This window comes from Juglans microcarpa x Juglans regia, chromosome 1D, assembly GCF_004785595.1.
Source record: "Juglans microcarpa x Juglans regia isolate MS1-56 chromosome 1D, Jm3101_v1.0, whole genome shotgun sequence".
NCBI lineage: Eukaryota > Viridiplantae > Streptophyta > Magnoliopsida > Fagales > Juglandaceae > Juglans > Juglans microcarpa x Juglans regia.
The window spans coordinates 3533783-3554341 of record NC_054594.1 but is presented as its reverse complement, the minus strand read 5'-3'; the positions used below and the strand labels follow the sequence as shown (position 1 = coordinate 3554341).

Below are 20559 nucleotides of genomic sequence, written 5' to 3'. Positions count from 1 at the left end.
CATGCACATGAAAAATATGCATTTTCCACAAAACATCATTTCCCCGAAAATGATAATTTTCTAACACACACCAAAATCCCATTTTGGCCCAAATTATCCGTAAAACATTTTCCCAGAAAATGATTTACCCAAAATTCAACTCGCACTATTTTTCCAGAAAATAGTGCATTAATTCCAAATGCACCATGCATTATTTCCATATGCACCATGGCCTCCCCTATGGACCATCCGCACGTCCTGGCTTCGCAGCGGTGCTCAGTTCCGCGCCCAGCGCGTACATGGCCAAGCACCCACACTACGCAACGAGCGATGCCCAGTTCCGCGCCCAGCGCGTACGTGGCCAGACATCCTCTAGTCCCCGCCAGCAGAAGGACCACGGAGTCGGCACGAGACCATCTCGTCCGATCCCATTGTCGCCCGGCGACAATCCAGGGGACATTACTCAGTATATTCCGCTCCCGAGTAACCAGAGGAGCTCCACCGAGTTAATACCCCATCTCGGCTTGGGGTCGTGATACACACGCACCAAAAATATTATCACATAAAATCATAACTTTTCAAATCACATGAACATAAATGCAATACACGAAAACCCAGTTTTCTTTTACAAACATGATCATGCATGAAATAATGAAATGCACATGTACCAACACAATATCTAACATCCATCAATGAACAATACCAACAAATCCAACCAACCCATCAACAACCAATATCCAATTCAACCAAATCAACCAAACAACTCAAATCACAAATCCATCCGACCCCCCGAACTCCTCGGACTCAGTCCGGCATGCCAAAAATACAGTGAAATGGGTTAGTGCAAAAATACATTTAAATTACGAAAGTTCTTTGGAGAAATACTTACAGTGCAATATAATAATTTCCGGAGGATCACGAAGCTGCAAGTGGTGATGTCTGAGCAACACCACAGTGTAAAATACACTGTGGCCGTGGGTCACAGATACCCACTTTTCAACGAGGACAAACGAAGACCCAAAAATGGTAGGGTAGGGCCTAGAGAGGTCGGTGAAGCTAGTGGTGGTGGTGGTTTGCCGTGGGTGGCGGCGCAAGGGGTGGTTTTAGGCCAAAAATGCACAAATCGGAAATGGGCTTGGTGGGGCTTCACTGGTGACGGATCGGAGCTGGGGTTGGGTCCAATGGGTTGCCAAGAGGTCGAGGATGATGTGGTAGAAAGATGGTGGCCGCAGGTGGCGCGACGGCGGCGCAGTGGTGCATGGAACGCCGCGGCTTCAATGGGTTCGTGGTGGTTAACGGCGGCGATGGAGGAGCTGGAAATGGAGGGGGGTGATCGCCGGCGGCAGGGGGAGCGGAGGAGCCGGGCGGTGTCGACCACCGCCGGCGCACGGCGGCGGGCTGGGGAAGAAACCAACGCACGGCGAGAGAGAGAGAGAGAGAGAAGAACTCGCGCACCGGGGAGGAAACCGGGAAGAAGAAAAAAAAGAAAAAAAAGAAAAGAAAAGAAGAAAAGAAAAAGAAAAGGAAAAGAAAAATAGAGGGAAAAGAAATGAGGTCCAATCCTCATAACTTGGGTCACAAAAATGATCCAACGGAAACGATTTCAAAACCTCAAGTTAAATAAAATAATTTAAACGTAATAGTAAAGTCAAATTGAAATAATTAAATCCCACAGTAATTAAATAAATATTAAAAGCAATTTAAATGCATAACAATAAATAAATATTAAGAAAGCACATAAAAATAATTTTCACCAAATTAAAATCATAGAAATAAACTCATTAAAAATCCAACCAATTTTAAAATACGAGAATAAAATTTAAATAAATAAAAATAATCCTTTAGTAAAAATACACTAAAATGCGGGGTGTTACATCTTATGAGTAAATTGTACTTTCCAATATATTCTATACTTCAGTAACTACTTCATACCTTCTATTAGACTTGCATAGTATGATAAATCTTCATTTTTATTGTGAACAACATTAACTACCACTTGAGCATCTCCCTCAAAAAGCACCTTATCAAATCTAAGTTATCTGCACATATCCATTGCCTTCCACAAAGCATGACTTTTAGTAACAGCAGGTTGATCAACATTATGCTTCTGTCCCTCTACAACTACTAACATTTCCCCTTCTTCATCTCTGATTACAACCCCTATACCTACCTTCCTTTCCTTTTTGTCAACTGCTACATCCCAATTAACTTTTACAAAACCTAGACTTAGTTTCTCCCACCTCAGATTTCTGCTACGGCTCATCTCATTCTTGCTACTACTTGCCTTTGCTGTCTAATGAGCCAATTGGTATTATGTCAAATCATGCTTTGCAAATCTTATTACTTGACTTGGAGGTTTGAACTTGTCTTCAAAGATACACTCATTTGTTCTCAACCATAAGCCTCTCATCACAACAGCTACCTCCTCTAGTTTTGAGCCATTCAAATTTTTCACTAATTCTTCCCACAAAGCTAGTAGATGAGATTCTTCTATCTTCATCTTCTACAATATACTCAATGACTCTGACCACACATCACAAGTTGCAAGATATTACCAAACCACTTGCATAATTGTTTCCTCATCTTCTACAAATGGTGCAATAGGGGTTGTCTGTTACTTTCTTCAAAAAAAGGTTTCTTCTAATAGCTAGAAACTCATTAACAGCTTTTCAAAGAAATAATTAAACTTTCCCTGGAACATTCATTTTCTAAATGCTTCTCCACTTTCATTCCTCTCTTGATGCCTTGAGTTTTCACCTCTGCTACCCTTATTTCTTTCAAGCTCCAAGTGGCATGCACTCCTTACAGAAAATAATCTTTTTATTTTTATTTTTTTTATGGACCCCAAATCATTTTATCTCCCACATTCATGCTACTCAATGGCATGCTGCATATCTAATCAGCTTCCTCTTTACTAAAAAAATCTTCTAATCAATGACTCATTCCACTTCCCTCTGCATTGCATCAATTCACACATTCTTGCTTCATTATTTAGAATAGAGACTGGAGATTGTACAGAGAAAGTTGAAGGTGTTGCTAGCCATCTCTGACCCCATATTTTAATACTGTCACCACTACCTACCTTCCATCTCAATCCCTCCCTCAAAAGACCCACTGCATTCCACACACTTCTCCACATATAAGATGGCTTGTGGCCCAATTTTGCTTCTAACAGACGCTTGTCTTTGAAGTACTTTGCTTTAAGAGTCTTAGTAGCTAACTAGTCTTGTTTTGCAATAACTTTCACCCCTGCTTAGCCAAAAGAGTCATATTGAAGCTCTTTATGTCCCAGTAGACCAAACCCCCTTTCCCTTTTTGTTTCCCCATCCTCTCCCAACAGCACTAATGAACACCATTCCCTTTTTGTTAATTATCCCACTAGAACTTGATAAGCATAACATTAAGCTACCTGCACAGCTTCTTTGAAAGTTGAAAAATACTCATTGTGTAAGTGGGTACTGCTTGAAGGATTGTTTCTTCTTTCCCTGCAGCTAAAAAAAAAGAGTTTCTCCAATTATTAGTCTTCTTCCATACTTTCTCCTTTATGCTCATAAAAGCGTTGTATTTTGATTTTCCTATTATTGCGGTTAGCCTCTGATACCTCTCATAGCTACCTTTCATCATTGCTCCACCTCCCTCCATTATACTCCATTTACCTTCTTCTTTTGAATTGGAGCTGAAAAAGACGGTTGTTTTATCCTTGTTTAAGAATTGACCTGAAACTTTTTCATATTTCCAAAATAAGCCTTGAATTTTTGTCCATTTCTCTATCTTGGCTTTGCCAAAGAGTATGTAGTCATTAACAAAGAGTAAGTGATTAACTTGAGTCCCAACCCTTGAAATAGTCACTCCCCTTGTCTCTCCCTCAGGTCTGGGTTGTTTAGCAAGGAGCTAAGTCCCTCAACACATAATATAAACAAATAGGGAGACAATATGCCTCCTTGCCTCAAACCTCTTACAGGCTTAATTCTCCCACATGGTTTACCATTTACAAGAACAACATAGGAAACAGTTGACACACACTTCATAATGAATTCTATCCACTCATTATAGAAGATCATCTTTCTCATAACAGCTTGCAAGTATGGCCATTCAATCCTATCATAAGCTTTGGACATGTCAAGCTTGATAGCCATGTTCCCCACTTTTCTTTTTTTCCTCACTTTCATTGTGTGCAAAACCTCATATGCTACCATAATATTATCAATTATTAACCTCTCAGGCATGAAAGCACTTTGGTTAGGGGAAATAATTTCATTTAACACACTTTTCAACCTATTAGCCATCACTTTTGCCATTATCTTTTAAGCTACATTACACAAACTGATGAATCTGAAATCACTAGCCATCTTTGGTTCTTTAATCTTAGGGATAAGTGCTATATAAGTGAAGTTTGTATGAAAAGTTAAATAATTACCATTCAGCCAAGCCAACACTGAGTTTTTGACTTCCTCACCAATTAGATGCCAACGCTTCTTGTAGAAACAAGCTCCAAAACCGTCAGGTCCAGGAAATTTTAGATGAGCAATTTGTCTTATAGCTTCTTCTACTTCCTCTCTAATAAAAGTTTTTGAAAGGTGGTCATTCATCTCTCTTGTAACACATGGTGTCAATTCCTTCAGACAATCTTCAATATCTGTACAATCAGGATTAGAGGAAGTGAACATGTTCTAAAAAAACATTTGAATGCCCCTACCAGATCTTCTGGACTCGTGTACCTCCTGTTCTGCTCATCAACTATCAACTAAATTTTGTTATGCCTTCTCCTTTGATTAGCAAAACTGTGAAAGAACTTAGTATTTTTATCTCTCATTTGATACTAGTTCACCTTGGCTCTTTACTTCCATCTTAAATCCTCATTCTCCAATATGACCCCAACCTCTCTTTGTAAAGCTTTAATAGCTGTAGTGTTGTGGCATGTAGTTCTCTTAGCAGTTTTGTCTTTTCTTTTGAGGCTCTCTTCTGATCATAGGTCATTTGCTTGCTCCATCTAAGTAGAGCTCCTTTAGTGTCATCCAGCTTATTCAGTAGCCCTTCTGATGGTTCCCCACAGATTGACCCCTTTTGCCATACTTCTTTTTAAGACTTCTTCACATTTTTCTTCTAGAGACCAACAAGCTTCAAACCTAAATAACCTCTTGTCTCCAAACTTTCTCTATTTTCTGGTTCATGCACAGTAAGATAGGTCTATGGTATGAGCTCATTGCAACCAAAACTTTCACCCACCCTTCTGCATATAACTCCTTCCATTTTAGATTGGCTACCACCATGTCAAGTCTTTCTTTTGTAAGAGAGTCATCCCCATGCTTGTTACTTCATGTATATATCCCCTCTCCACCCCAAATCAAATAGACCCCCAATCTCCAACACCTCTCTAAAACGAGCCATCTGTTTTTTTGATTTCTGCCTCCTCGCTCTCTTCTCATCATGTATCAATATCTCATTAAAATCACCTACCACACACCACCCATGATCATCTTGTGGTTTTAAAGAGCTTAATAAACTCCATGTCTCTTCCCTCAGATTGGTTTCAAGTTGTCCATCGAAGCCTGTTAACAGCCATTTAGCATTGCCTTCCACATCATTAATCCAAGCACTAACATGCTACTGAGAGTAGTTCACCACTTCAACTTCCATAGATTGGTTCCATAATAGCATCAACCCACCCTTCAATCCTATTGGTTCAATTACCAAACACCTTTCATACTTCAGCCTTCTTATAATCCTTTCACCTTTGGCTTTCCTCATCTTAGTCTCCATCAAGAACACTGCATTGGGCAACTTCTCCTTTACCAATTGGCAAAGATCCTCCACCAAATTAGTCATGCTTCCCTCCACCATCTCGATCATGCTTCCTTTCACCCCTTTATCTTTTTTACCAACTCTCTCCTCCTCCTCTCTATCAATCCCTGATCTCAACAATCTCTTGATAGGAGATAAGTCAATAATAATATCACCCTTCTTGCCTTGCTCCCTAGCTCTCCTCTTCCATACCCCTTTCACCTTTCCTTTTTTATTGCTTTCATTTGACCAACTACTCCCTTCCACCCCCTTCTCCTTCTCTAGATTTACCTTAGCCAGCATCTCCCCTTCCCTTTCTTCCCTCTCTACTTCAACAACTTCTTTCCCTTCTTTTTCTTTTGAACTTCTTTTCTCCTCATTCACTACCTCCTCCCTTTTATCCTTTCTACTCTCCCCTCTGCTTAACTCACATTCCTGATAACATGAACCTTTTCTGTCTCTTCTCTCAATACTCCTTCCCTCACTTTCTCTAACCTTTCATTTTCATTTTTTCCTCTTCCATCACCACTACTCTTTCCCCCTAAATATTTTTTAACCCCCCTCTCCGACCTCTAAAGTCCTTCTTTATTTTTTACTCTACCCCTACTCTCAACCATGCACCAAATTGATGCTCACCCTCCACGTTCCCCTTACATCCCGATTCTTTATGCACAATACATCCACAACTGAAGCATAAATGAGGTAGTTTCTAATACTTTACAGGAATCCAGCAAGCCTTCCCTTTCATATTAATGGTCCTTCCTCTTGCCAAGGGTTTGTATAGATCTACTTCAATTAGTACTCTCAGAAACTGACCTCATCCACTCCCATCTTCCTCCATATCTACCTCCAATACTTTACCAATCGTTCCACCTAAGATCCTCCCCCTTTCCTTATTCATGCATTTTAATGGCAGGTCATGCAGTTGAACCCAAAATCTTTCGATATTGAAGTTTAATTTTTGTGGGGGTGTGAAGCTATTGAAGTTCAGGAGCACAAACAATTGATTGTCGAATAACCATGGTCTCCCCTCCATTATTCTCTGCTTATCAGCTTGGTTAGCAAACTCCACCACAAAAACATTTGATCCCATTTCATGGAATTTTGCTCTTCTACTGATCCTCCAAATTTTTGCCATCATTGCTTTGTTCACACCTTTATTGATTTGCCTCTCCATCCAGATTTTCTCAACCACACTAACATCTTCTTTATATTTCAGTTCTTCCGACTCATCATTATCAAAATCAATATTCTGGGCTTCCTCCTCTAGCAACTTCAGCTTCTCCCATCTATCCTTGATTTCATTCATAGCTCACCACCGAAATCCCACTCTCGCTACCGAAAACCACTCAGAAACCACCTCTTTCAGCCCTTCCACTCCCAACCACCTCTGATTCTGTTAGAATCTCTGTGGACCGCACTTTACCTCAGTTTTCTTCTAGAGAGAAAAAATGAGAGAAGACTCTACTTAGCTTCAAGGTTGGACAGCTAATTCAAAAACCAATTGGAAAGGATCTAAGTTGTAATAAAGAGTTCCATCTTATGAATGGTTACTATTTATATATAGACATAGGAAATGAATATTTATTATTGCACGAGTGAATTTTTTATAATATTAAATTATTATTATAAAATCTGTTTTTTTTGTCTATTTGTTTTATTCTAAAACTGCGTTTCGATGTTGAACTGAGTTGAATTGAGTTAAGTTGAGATGATAAAATATTGTTAAAATATTATTTTTTAATATTATTATTATTTTGAGATTTGAAAAAGTTGATTTGTTTATTATATTTTGTGTTGAGATTTAAAAAAGTTGTAATAATGAGTTGATATGAGTTTGGATTCAAACTCACATTAATCTTAAATTTGTTTTATTTACTTGATCTTATTTACGAATTATTTTTGTTTATTAATTGAAAATGGCCGAAGTTATGAAAGAGTTCATGAAGAATAGGCTTATATTATATAATTTCAGTTATTTATCCAAATTGAATTGTCAAAGTAAAAAAAATAAAAAACACAATATATAATTTCTATAACATCTAATATTGTTTGAGTGATGAAGCATGAAACTCGTGAAGTGGCACGTATTAGAATAGAATAAAAATTGGAACGTTGCCATTATTCAAAGACTAGTAAAGGTCGCAAAATCTGTGCCTAAAGGTGGGCCCACTCAGAGCTGGAGGCAGTGAAGTCTGCGTAGGTCTAGGTGGGGGTATCTTTCAGGTTAACTGTACCAACGTGAGAATCACGGGGAATAACTGAGGATCAACATCTTTAAGAGCGGCTACTCTGCCGCTATTTGACTGCGAGGCGAAATTTATTTATTTATTTTTTTGTTTAATTCATTTATTCATATTTTTTTATCATTTTAAAATATTTTTCAAAAATATATAAAAATATCAATATATTAATAATCATTTCTTTAATTATTAAGTAAATAAAAAAATTAAAATACATGAAGTATTAAAATGGGAAGACAAATTGAGTAGGTAAAGTAACATTTTTCTATCTTTAAAGATATTGTTTATTATAAAGATTAGATGAGATAAGATGTGATGAAAAATTTATGAATAGTAATAAAATTAGTGAATAATAGTAAAATTATTTTAGTTAAGATGTTTTATTTTGGAAAATAAGAGAGCAAAATTAGAATAAAAATATTATAAAGTTAAAATATTATTATAATATAAAATTTTAATGTTATTTTTGTTTTAAAATTTAAAAAAATTGAATTATTTTTAATGTTTTGTTTAGAAGTTTGAAAATTTGTAATAATTAAATAAAAAATTTAAAATTTAAAATTTAAAAATATTGTATTTAAATAATATTTAAATATTAAAATGAGATGAAATTGATTGAAATGACATGAAATTCAAACGGAGCCTACATTAAGAATACAAATAAAAAACTAAGACAATCACATTAACACGAGGTTCACGGGGGATCTAGAGATTTGGTGGATTCAGGACTTTGATTTTTCTGATGCTTGAAACACGTACGTTAGGTTGTACGCTATAGTCTACACATTAAATACTGTCTGTCTATGGGAACTGGACTGATCTGTGTCCTTACATAGTGCACGTTTGAATTTTTAAGTACGTCTAAGTACGTGTCAATAATCATTTTTGTCATTCTATCAATATCGGGAATCAAGTTTATCAAGTTATAGCTTGAATTTAATAGTCTTTATGCGTATTATTTAAATACCAGGCATTTGGTTTTTTCATCAATTTAAGTTTTTTAGAAATAGATATTTTGAATTTAAATATTGGCTATATACTTTATTCTATTAATTAAATATAATAGAACAAGTATTTGAAGAAATATTTTTCTTTTATGCTATACAACAAGCGGAGAACCCCAAGAAAAAAGACAGACAAAACAAAAGTGAAACACGATGACAGAATTATTAAGGAGAAGGATGGAATGAAAAATTATGATTTGTCTTGCCGTCGAAAATAGACAATATCGTGTCAACGTGTGTTCTCATAAATCACTAGCTGTTGGGAACCTAGTTAGGGCAGGGACAGTGCAAAGTGAAGTGAAGATAAGTTGAACAAGAAACGACGCCGTCTGATTCAGTGAAGGGCAGCTGAGGAAGCTAATAAAACGTACCATTTAGGCATGTTAATGGAGTGCAGCGTTTTGAAGGAGGAAGCAATACGGGGCATTTTGGAGCAACTAGTTCTAGAGGTTTCTATCGCTGTAAGAGCAAGACATCAGTGTTTAAGTGTTTGGTAGTGGGTCTTTGTAATAAGCATCGTTTAGTACTTAAAAACATCAAACGAAGCGTTTTCTTTTATTGTGCTGTTCTTCAGTTTTTACGTTGGTCAGTTTATCAATTTTACTAGTTGGTTAGAGAATTTGTTGTGGATGGTCAGGAATATAGTAGTGGGTGGGTTCCCTCGAAGAATCTCTTATCAATATACGTGCGATTCTTTTTATTTTTTTCACAAACACCTTCCAGGCATCCCTCAATTTCATTACAGCAACATTCATTCCATCTCTCATTCGTTTCCTTGTTACATTATAACAATTCATAACAAGTTCTTAGCACTAGCTGCAACCTAACGTTCATGTAATGGACATAATCACATGCTTCACCGTTTGTTTCAAGTACCGTCTCTCAACATTAAAAATAGTAGGGTTGAAAACCGATGTTGTCAATGCAGTTTTGATCCAAAACTGACGCAGCATTAATGAGTTTTAGAGAGACTTAGAACTGGTCGATTGGGGGAGGAGAAAATCAACAGTTTCGGTCTTGACATGAATCAGTGTGGTTCATTGGTCTATCGTTGGTGTCTCTGTAGAGGAGGAGGGGAGTGGCGAATTGTGCCATCGGTGGGAAGAAGTGGACCCACAGAGGAAAAAAACAAAGAGAAAATTAAAATAGAGAGTTATTAATCCTAAGTCGAAACAGCGTTATTTCATTTTTTTTTATAAAACTCATAATTAAAACGAGACTATTTCACTTATTTAAATGAAATAACATCATTTTATATATATATATATATAATATTATATTATATTATATATATAATCGGCTAGTTTGAGGTTTGGGTTTGGTTCAGACTGAAATCAAACGGACAGATGTCAATTTCTTTATTTTTATACAACCGGCCGACCGGTTCTCAATTAGTTTCGGCCGATTTCAAACTCCGCCAGCCGGTCCGCGGGGACCACCAGTTTCGTTGGTTTTTGTAGAGCCCTAAAAAACAGTGAGAGATCTTGACCTTCAATTCTGCAGAACACAAAACCAGTGCGATATACTATATAGTGGGCAAAAGTGAGGCTGAGAATGATACCAAAAGTGAGGCTAAAAGCTAATCCAATCCCAATATCCTATCTTTGTCGCTTTGTCCGCATTTGGTTGGTTGGCTGGTTTGGTCTCTCTGAGTGCTGCAGTAAATGCTCCAAACTCGACTCATCCTTTCCCACTCTCCAATCACTCGCTTTCTTCCTGAGTGAATGAGCGAGGAAAATGAGTCAAACGCTGTGAATGCTATATTGCTGGCTGTCTTGGGAAACATTACCGAGTTGTGGGTCTTGCTTGTGTGTCTAGTCTATCCATTTATGGCTGCCCATCAGGAGCATTAGCAATTTAGCATTAGCAAGTTTACTCTCTCTCTCTCTCTCTGTAGCAGAGCATTGGAGCTTTGTCCAAAATCAGGCCTTTTCTTCATTCGATTCCACTCTGTCTCTGTTTTTTCTCTGCAAACAAACCAAAACCTCTGCCTGTGTTACTTTCTCAAAAGCTTGAGAAACATGAGTTGTGTGAATCTGAGTACATGGGTCCAAACCTGTTCAATGTTTATGCAAGCAGGCAGATCCAGATCCCCACCTTTCCAAACCCTTCATCCTTTGAAGAACACACCCATTTCGTTCACATCCCCAGAACGCCGACGAAGACCCATTTCTGCACACTCATCGTTCTCCGTCACTGCGGTCCTCACCAAGGAAGATACTGTCAGAGAAGAAGAAGAATCAGAAGAATCAAGACCCACTTTTAGTTTTAAGAGCTACATGGTCCAGAAGGCCAATTCCGTTAACCAAGCCCTCGATGCCGCCGTTTCGATGAAGGACCCCCTTAAGATCCATGAGGCCATGCGCTACTCCCTCCTCGCAGGCGGCAAGCGAGTGCGCCCCATGCTCTGCATCGCCGCCTGCGAGCTCGTCGGCGGCACAGAGGCCATTGCCATGCCCGCCGCTTGCGCCGTCGAGATGATCCACACCATGTCTCTGATCCACGACGATCTTCCTTGCATGGACAACGACGATCTCCGCCGAGGAAAGCCCACCAACCACAAGGTCTTCGGCGAGGATGTGGCGGTTCTCGCCGGCGATGCGCTTCTGGCTTTCGCTTTCGAGCACATCGTGGTGTCAACGGCGGGCGTGCCGCCCGCGAGGGTTGTCCGCGCCGTCGGGGAGCTAGCCAGGTCCATTGGGACTGAAGGGCTTGTTGCCGGACAAGTAGTCGATATATGTTCCGAGGGACTTTCCGAGGTTGATTTGGAGCACCTGGAATTCATTCATCAGCATAAAACGGCGGCGCTGCTGGAAGGGGCTGTGGTTCTGGGAGCAATTCTGGGAGGTGGGTCCAACGAGGAGGTGGAAAAGCTGAGGAAATTCGCGAGGTATATCGGGCTGCTGTTTCAGGTGGTGGACGATATTCTTGACGTGACAAAATCGTCGCAGGAATTGGGGAAGACGGCCGGGAAGGACTTGGTGGCGGATAAGGTTACGTATCCGAAGCTACTGGGCATCGAGAAATCGAGGGAATTTGCCGAGAAACTGAACAAGGATGCCCAGAACCAGCTGTCTGGATTTGACCCAGAGAAGGCAGCGCCATTGATTGCTTTGGCTAATTATATTGCTCACAGGCAAAACTAGCTTATGCACAATACTTGTTTCCTCAAAACGAATAACTCCTAAACAAAGCTTGCTGCTTGTGATGCTTGAGGAGAGGCCGAGAGACCAGCAGGGTGCGCTTGTGTTATCTAGCAACATTAATTCTGTAGGGACGAATCGATTATATACTTTAGTTTCTGGGGTTTGATCTGTACTTGCTCGAGTCTTTTGTTTTGGGCAAAAGTTGTACATTTGCATCGTCCTTCGGATATGCTCTGCGTTGATGGAAAAGTTGCGTGGAAGATGTATTAATACTCTTGGGAATTACTATCTGCTAGATTTTCTGGCAATGAATTCGCATAGGCCGCATCCAAGTATTAATATTCGTTCATATCCATAATCCTGGTGGTAGCTCCAGATGTTTTGTCCATGTCGCGTAGTTTTCTTGTTTTTGTTTTTCACGATCCATTTGCAAAAAGATGATGATGCCCCATCACCTACTCTCTTCACTCTGCATATTTTTTAGGTTGATTGGTACCAAAACGTGGTCTCCTGTCAATGGCGTCCTGATTGATAGTTTCCAACTTTCCAATAAGCGCTGATCAAAGATTCAAATTGATAGGTTTAATAATAGAGGGAGGAAAAAAAAGGACGCCGTTGCCGGGGATCGAACCCGGGTCACCCGCGTGACAGGCGGGAATACTTACCACTATACTACAACGACTTGATGTTCAAGACTACAAATATTATTAATTTAACTTCTTATTAGTCTTGTCTGTATCGTACAAATAAAACCAGAAGTTTGTAGGAGCTTTCTCATGCTTAGTTAAAAAGTGATTGAAAATAGTTATTTTATTTGTCAATTGGTAATATGCAAATAGATTCAAAAGATATACCTACGATTAATCTTGTAACACCTATGACAGTCAAGCCACCATAGAGATGCACGTGTCCCACTATCATCTTCATCGATCGTCGATCATCGCCAACGATCAATTTTAGGTCGTGCGTGCACCTCATCTCATGTTCCACCACTTATTTGTAACTCTAATACCTGCATGTGTATCACATTCTAAGAGCTAGCAAATGAGTGACTCATCAAATCATAGTCAATTATGTTAAAATTGGTCTACATTGGACTAACCAAAGCTCAATTTGAGCTTTGAGCTACAATAGTTTTTTTTTTTTTTGTTTTTCCATATTTGGCAAGTTATTGCTATTCTTTCAAATATTATTTTATTGATTAAAATTAGTTCTCAACGTCTCTTTCTTCTCTTATTTTTTAGCTCCTCCCATTTCACTTTTTTTTTCTTTCTTTTTCTTTTTATTTTCTCTCACGCTGAATCGCACCCTATCTCTCCTATTTTCTTTTCCCTATGCATCCTCGCTGAATCCTCTCATTTCTCTCTCCCATTTCTTTTCCTTTCTTTTATTCCAATTCTCGGCTTCCATTTGCAGAGAACGCACCATTTTTCTTTCCCTCCCTCCCATTTTCTTTCCTTTCTATTTGCAGAGAATCCATAGAAGGCATCGGTAACACAGAGCTAATATCTTTATTCATTGGTTTCAATTGTTTGAGTACTATTTGTTCTTCAATTTGTGTACAAAGTGTTTCCATTTTTCCTTTTCAATTGGGATGCGTGATGATAAGCTCTCTATCTCTTTTGATTTCAACTCATAATATTTTAATGAGAATCATATAAATGAAAGGAATAATTTTTCCACTTGTGTATTTTTCATTCTGACTTATGTAATTTTTCCACTTGTGTATTTTCCACTTGGTTTCCATTGCAACCAACATGATTTGAAAGAACACAAATCACCAGCATAATCTAATAACAGAAAAACCTAGAATCAACTATCGCAACGTCCAAATTTGAAAGAACTTGGAATCTTTTAATCAAACATAAACTCAATTAACAAAAAAGAAAAGAAAACCTCAAGGATCGTGGAAATCGGGAAAAGTTGAAAAGGAAAGTACCTGAAGATTTTCTTGAGTTCAAGCGTGATTTATATGGGGAATGGTGAGTTTATGAGGTTGGGTTTGATGAAACCTTAAAAATCACTGGATTCGATAACGTATATTATGGACTTGAAACACTCGGGAGGGGATCGAAAAAAGGAGGGATTGAAAAAAAAAATGAAAGATTGCAAAAGAAAAATCGAAAGGAAATGCAGTGATTTTAATTGGTGATGAGAAATGAAAGAACCCAGAAATGAGGAAAAGAGAAATGGAGGGAAAACCCGCGGGAGATAAATGGGTTAGGGAGAGGGAGAATCGGGAGAGAGAAAGTATTTTTTTATTCCATTTGGTCTAGCTATAGTTAAATCCAAATATGACTCACAACATTAATTTACTGTCGCTAAAAATCATTTCTTTTGTATTTACATAATCCAATACAGTGTATTTTTAGACTCTTTTATCCAAACTCTTTATTTTTTTTTAAATTTGCATAATCCAATGCCAATACTCTAATAGGACCTGACAAGGTTTGATCAGGGTGAGGATGCTTATTGCTCAAAGTAAAAGGCTCCGTCGTCCAATTATAAGCATGTCAAAGCTTATAATTGGAGAGTGGATTGTGTATCACAGGTAGCTTTTGCTTGGCTTATGGTTAGCTGGATTGGTAACTCTGGGTTTAAAAGCTTAATTTCACAAAATTAAAAATGATTAATTTCATTGTGGATTTGACAAGTTGTGTGAATTTCAGATTGCATTTGTAGGATTTGGTTCATTCAATAGTTCTTTTGTTCTTGTTTGTGTACAGATATTTTATCACACTGGTTAAAATCTTTGATTCCTCGCTACGATTTTGGTCATTTTGTGTTTACCGTCAGTGTTGTGATTTAGTTTCATTTGACAGTCATTTATGATAGACGTGTGTGCTTTAGAGATGAGAGCACTCTCAATGGAATTTTTTATCATATATTTTAAAATACATCATCAAAACTCACTTTTACATACTGACTTTTATAATATGTCATCCATCAGCTTATCTATTTTTTCTCTATATCATTTAAACATTCTTTTTTTATTCTTTTTAAATATTTCATTTCTACCAATAAATTTACAATATCTATATATTTTTTTATATTTGTAATTTATTTTTATATACAATGTAAAATAATTCAGTCCTATACACATAAAACAAAAATATATAAGCCAAATAAAAATTAAAAATAAAATCAAAATATAAAAAAATTGGTTTAAAAATATTTCCAAGATATTTTTTAGAAGAAAATGAAATATATATATTTTAAATGATGAACAATAAAAAGAATTTGCTTACATGATAAAAATCAAAATAAAAGAAAATGAGGGAGTAAATGAAATATCAATAATAAAAAACTTTTTACAGGATTAACAATACTCGATACATGTAGCGGGTTACTATAGATAATTGTATTTTACAATTCCTTTTACCATATCGGATGGAACTCCTTTTTTAAATAATTTTTTAAATAATTTATATTTTTTATATAATACAAAACTATTGAGAGTGCTCTAATATCTTAACGCGAGAAAAATATAGGTTTGGATTTCCTCATGGATTCTTTATAGAAGAGTTTTGGGTATTGGCTTATAAGGATGCAAGTTCCTGATATGATTTTGTAAAATCTAAATGCTCGTATGCCTGCAGGGAAGACTTTGATTAGGGATTTCATGAACTCGGGCATTTGGCATAAATTCTCTTTCCTCTCGTTTTCATGATATGAGGAAGTCATTCTGCTTGTTTAAATATATATATATATATATATATATATTTTTTCTTTTGTGACATTTGGGTTTGCAATTTCTTTTCTTAAGCATCTGAGTTTATGAGGATTATAAATTTATAAATGATGGCATGATTAGATGAGTGATCTGGTCATTTTTGTTGGTAACCTCATACCTTTTTTAAACAGTAATTTATCAGAGTTTGTGACCTAATTATAGTTGCTGAAGGAAAATAGTATTTTGTCATTGGAAGAACGGGTTTTGGTTTGTTCATCTTTGATTGACATGAGTATTGACCCCTTTGGCTGGCATATTAATTCCTGCATTCATCAGTATCTATTAAAAGTTGTTTTGTTCCCTTGTCTTCGTAAATGATAAAACTGAACTGAAACAGGGCATGTAAAAGCTAAGACCATGCATTAATGAATGAATGGTAATTGCACTTTCAATCTCCCTCCATGTGGTCTCCAATAATGGAACACAACCCAATGTGAAAAAAGAGTGTTCGTCTGTCTGCAATGTGAACATGTGCATTTTGCAATGTGCTTGAATTAAATGGATCTGAAGCAGACAGATTGTACAGTGCTGCAGAAAAAATCTGTCTGCTTCTGATCCATTTAATTCAAGCATATTGTAAAATGTATATGTTCACATCGTAGAACTAGATAGTCTATTTATTATTGGCAAGATAGGATCGGTACTACACTACTGCTCTTTCTTAAGAGGTCTGAATTAATGATAGAAGTTACCTTCTTTAATTCTGATTCAGTTTGAGGTAGGTAGATATAACATCTATATATTGACAATATTTATTTATTTTGTATAACATGATTTGCTGTTTTGTTGGACTTGAGAATTGATTTAAATTTTTTCGACTCCTTAAAAATGTAATATTTTTTAAGGATAGACACACAAATTGATGATGATCTATTCTTCACCACTCTCTTATAAAATAGAGGAGAAGATTGTAATAGCATCTCAACGCAACATTTTAATGTTGTGGTCCAACTAAACCCAATAACAGTGAAAAGAGGCATCCTCTAAAAAAAATTCAAAGGAGTGCATCTTTCACTGCAGAAGAAGATAACCTCCTCGTCTCAGTTAGCTTAATATTAATATCAATGCGATAAAGGATACTGATAAAAAGTTCACGCAAATGTGGGACGTAATTTTAAAATTTTATTATGAATATAAAAAAATCGAACATTGTGAACCATTCTGTAGGCTCTTTGATGAATCGGTGGTCTCTTTTCGATGACTCTTTGAATAATTCTGAATGTACATTTGACAAATCTTCATCCACACCTCATGGAGGTATGTAACTATTGGTATTGATTTCAAATTTCCAACTTTCAATTTTTCAAAATATGTAGTTGGGTAGCCACTATGTGATCTGATTTTTATTTTATTTTTTGAAATAGATGATTGTATTTTGAAATTGTGACTTGATCTTCAATAATAGCATGTTGGAAATGTTAATTTTTTGTGGGCTGATTGCCATTTTGCAACCTCAGTTTTGCAATGTAGTCAAGATTATTTTATCTATAGCCTAATTATTTTATCTATAGCCTATCTATGTTCTCTTTGTCCAACTAGAATTGCTCGCTAGATACTGTATGGTAATGTGGACTATAATTGTTACCCTCGTTGAAGCAATGGGGAAGAGGAAGAACTACTTTTCTGCTGTACGTTCGATAACCCAGAGTTCAAAAAATTTATGATTTCAGTTTATAATCTCTATCATGTTGAAAAGAAAGAATGCATTGTTTAAAGGAGAAAGCGATGGGAATTTAATGTCCAAATCTATTCAGGTTCGTTGGTTGTTGCTTGTATCATGACACTTTCATGATTCTCTTTCGTTGGGCTTTCTCTCTCGAAGGGCTATTTGTAATGCCTTCCATTTAATTTTTAATTATTAATTATTAGACTTTTTAAGATAATGTAATTATAAAATATGAAAAAAATTATTATTATTATTAAAAAAATAATATTATATTATTATTTTAATAAATTTCATAATTAATCTATAGAGTTATGGATAGAGGTTATGAAAATATATATTTTTATTAAATTTTGAAGATGGTTTTAGAAGTCAATGTCAATAATCTTAGGCTACCAATCTGCCCATTCTAACCATCAATGCTCTGTTCCTGTCGATGTGTGGGCCCCACGTGTAGGTATAGTTATCCAATCACTCCTACTCTCATGGCTGAGGATGAGAACTTGTGCATGCATAATGATATTAATCTGGTTGACAAATGATGCGTCTCGATGAACAAATTTCGTACAATTGATTTGTAAAAAAAGTTAAAAAAAATGAAAAAAATTTATTCTTTTTTAATGAGATTTATTTTTTTTACAAAAAATCTATATATATATATATAATTTATTTATTTAAGACTTAGGGCAGGTTTGAGAGTGAGATAAGACATAAAATTCTCATCTCATCTCATCTTATTATTACACATTTTTTAAATCTCCATACAAAATATAATAAATAATTCAATTTTTTCAAATCTCAATTCAACTTTTTCAAATCACAATACAATAATAATAATAAAATATAATATTTTAAACACTAAAACAAAACATAAAATTCTCATCTCACCCCCTCAAACCTGCCCTTATACTTAATATTACTTGTTATTTACAACTCCAAACACCTAGATGTTAAATGACATTTTTTATGAATATGAAAAAATTTTAATTTTTATCTATTTCATTCACATAAATTTTCATATTGAAATATCTATTTTTTCATTATATAACAATAAAATAATATAAGAAAAATTTGATTTTGGCTATTCACATAAAATCTCCATATTGGATTATCCATTTATTCATTATATAGTAATGAGTAATTAATAATTTCAAAAATATTTAATTTTTTTAATTAATAATTTACTTTATTTTATCATATTTTACTATTCTACCTATTATATATTAATCAGTAATCATATTCTAATTAAATTAATATATCACTAACTCAAATTAATATATCAATGCATGAACCCAGCCCTTACACATGAAGCCATGCACATGAACCCAGTCATTGTGATAAAATATGTGATAGAAAGAAAGGAAGAAATAAATAATTAATAAAATATGTGATAGAAGGAAAGTGATGGGCACCAAGATACGGTTATTCAATGGGTCTAAATTTTAATATAATCTAGGTTTTTGAAACGAGTTCTCATCGGGTCTATTTTAACTTTCTTGGTAAGTTTTCAAATTGATTGTGAGTTTAAGGGATTCAATTCCTACGGGTTCTTATAAAAAATGGAGAGAAAAATAATTGATAAAATATGTATTTGGTGTATGTATAGTAAACTTTAAATTTAGAAATTCTTTTGAAAGTAACTGAAGCTAAATTCCAATTATTTTGAATTTAGCTAATCCATTGTGATAATTGGAATTTGGCTAATCCATTGTGATCACATTTTGTGCTCTAATAACTAAATACTCAATGGATTTAGCTTTTAGCTAATCCATTGATGATGCTCTTATAGGTGCGTCTCTTTCTTGTTACTCAATTACCAATCTTCTCTTTCCAACGAGATGGTGTCTCTTGAGGCCCGCTATCCTTTCATTCTACATAATCTTGTTGAAAAATGCTCTGTGCAACCGCCCTTGGAGAACCGATGCCCACGTGGAGATGAAACGCACTGTTTCATTTGAATTCTCAAAACGTACATCTTCTCCACGAAGCCAACCATTCCCTTCGTCTTCTCCACTCTAGACCTGGTCTCCACGAACCCATGAAGCCACCATCGAAGCCCCCTTCATCATCTCCACTCCGATCTGGTCTCCATGAATCCTTCATTGTATGTTTTCCTCTTCTCTTCCAATAAAAAGGAAAACGGGTTTTGGGTTCATGCAAAATGAGTCAACGGGTTTTCAAGATTGAACTCCATGGCCGTGAGTCCTAGTGTGAGGATCTTAGAACTAGGGTTGACGTCCTTCAGGATACAAGAAGCAACGCATGATTGTTTTAAAAAAAAAACAAAAGGGATAAAGAAAAGCTGGGAAAGTTGTGTGTTCTATGGTAAAAGAAGATGAAAAATGTGTGTAGACTTGAAATTTTGGTTGCAGCTCTCTATCTTGTACTATTTTTCTTCTACTCTTTTTTGGATTGATGCCTATTAAGTGCTAACTGCTCCAATGCTCTCTCTCTCTTATTGGAAAAGAAAACTCTCTCTCTTATTGGAAAAGAAAACGAGGAAGCTTTGGTCATATATTCGAGAAAAACATATCGGCAACAATAATGTCTTGTTTCTTTTATATGACCAAAATAACAATGTCTTGCTGTGTGCAACAACAATGTCTTGTTTCTTTTATAACAATAAAAAATTCATTAATAGCTATTCCTTTCTTTACAATAATGTCTTATTTCTTTTTTTTTTTCCCTCCCTACATTCAAGAAAAACGAGTACCAAAACCACGCAGAGAAAAACGAAGAGAAAAATTGTGTTTTGAGAAGAGAAAGCTTTGCATTTGGAAGCGAGTGTCAAAACCCACAAGGTATCTACTGGATTTCCATGGTGGAAATATGTGTGGGTTTCCTTATTTGTAGGACCTCTGATCTCGTAGTCTTTTGCTTTTTGCTTTTTACCACCACGTACAGCTAGTTGCATTCCGTTTGCACATACCGGTTGTTCGTAGTAAAATTCCCACATGTGCATTTTTTTGTCAAGAATGACGAGAAAAAATAAAATAAAAAATAGAATAAA

The 20559-nt window shown here is 36.1% G+C and overlaps 1 protein-coding gene and 1 non-coding gene across 2 annotated transcripts; one reads left to right on the top strand and one right to left on the bottom strand.

Annotated features, from left to right (window-relative positions):
- The first annotated feature begins 10607 nt into the window (after positions 1-10607).
- Positions 10608-12473, top strand: LOC121264789 (geranylgeranyl pyrophosphate synthase, chloroplastic-like). Its single transcript, XM_041168090.1, has one exon. It carries the CDS (start codon positions 11029-11031, stop codon positions 12151-12153), a length of 1125 nt encoding a protein of 374 aa, XP_041024024.1. The 5' UTR covers positions 10608-11028; the 3' UTR covers positions 12154-12473.
- A 290-nt stretch (positions 12474-12763) lies between these two features.
- On the bottom strand, positions 12764-12835 carry TRNAD-GUC. Its single transcript has one exon. It is a non-coding gene; the product is annotated as a tRNA-Asp (tRNA).
- Positions 12836-20559: the final 7724 nt, after the last annotated feature.

What these genes read in the sequence shown, in the direction of transcription:
- LOC121264789 (XM_041168090.1), top strand. Translation starts at nt 11,029, where the DNA reads ATGAGTTGTGTGAATCTGAGTACATGGGTCCAAACCTGTTCAATGTTT.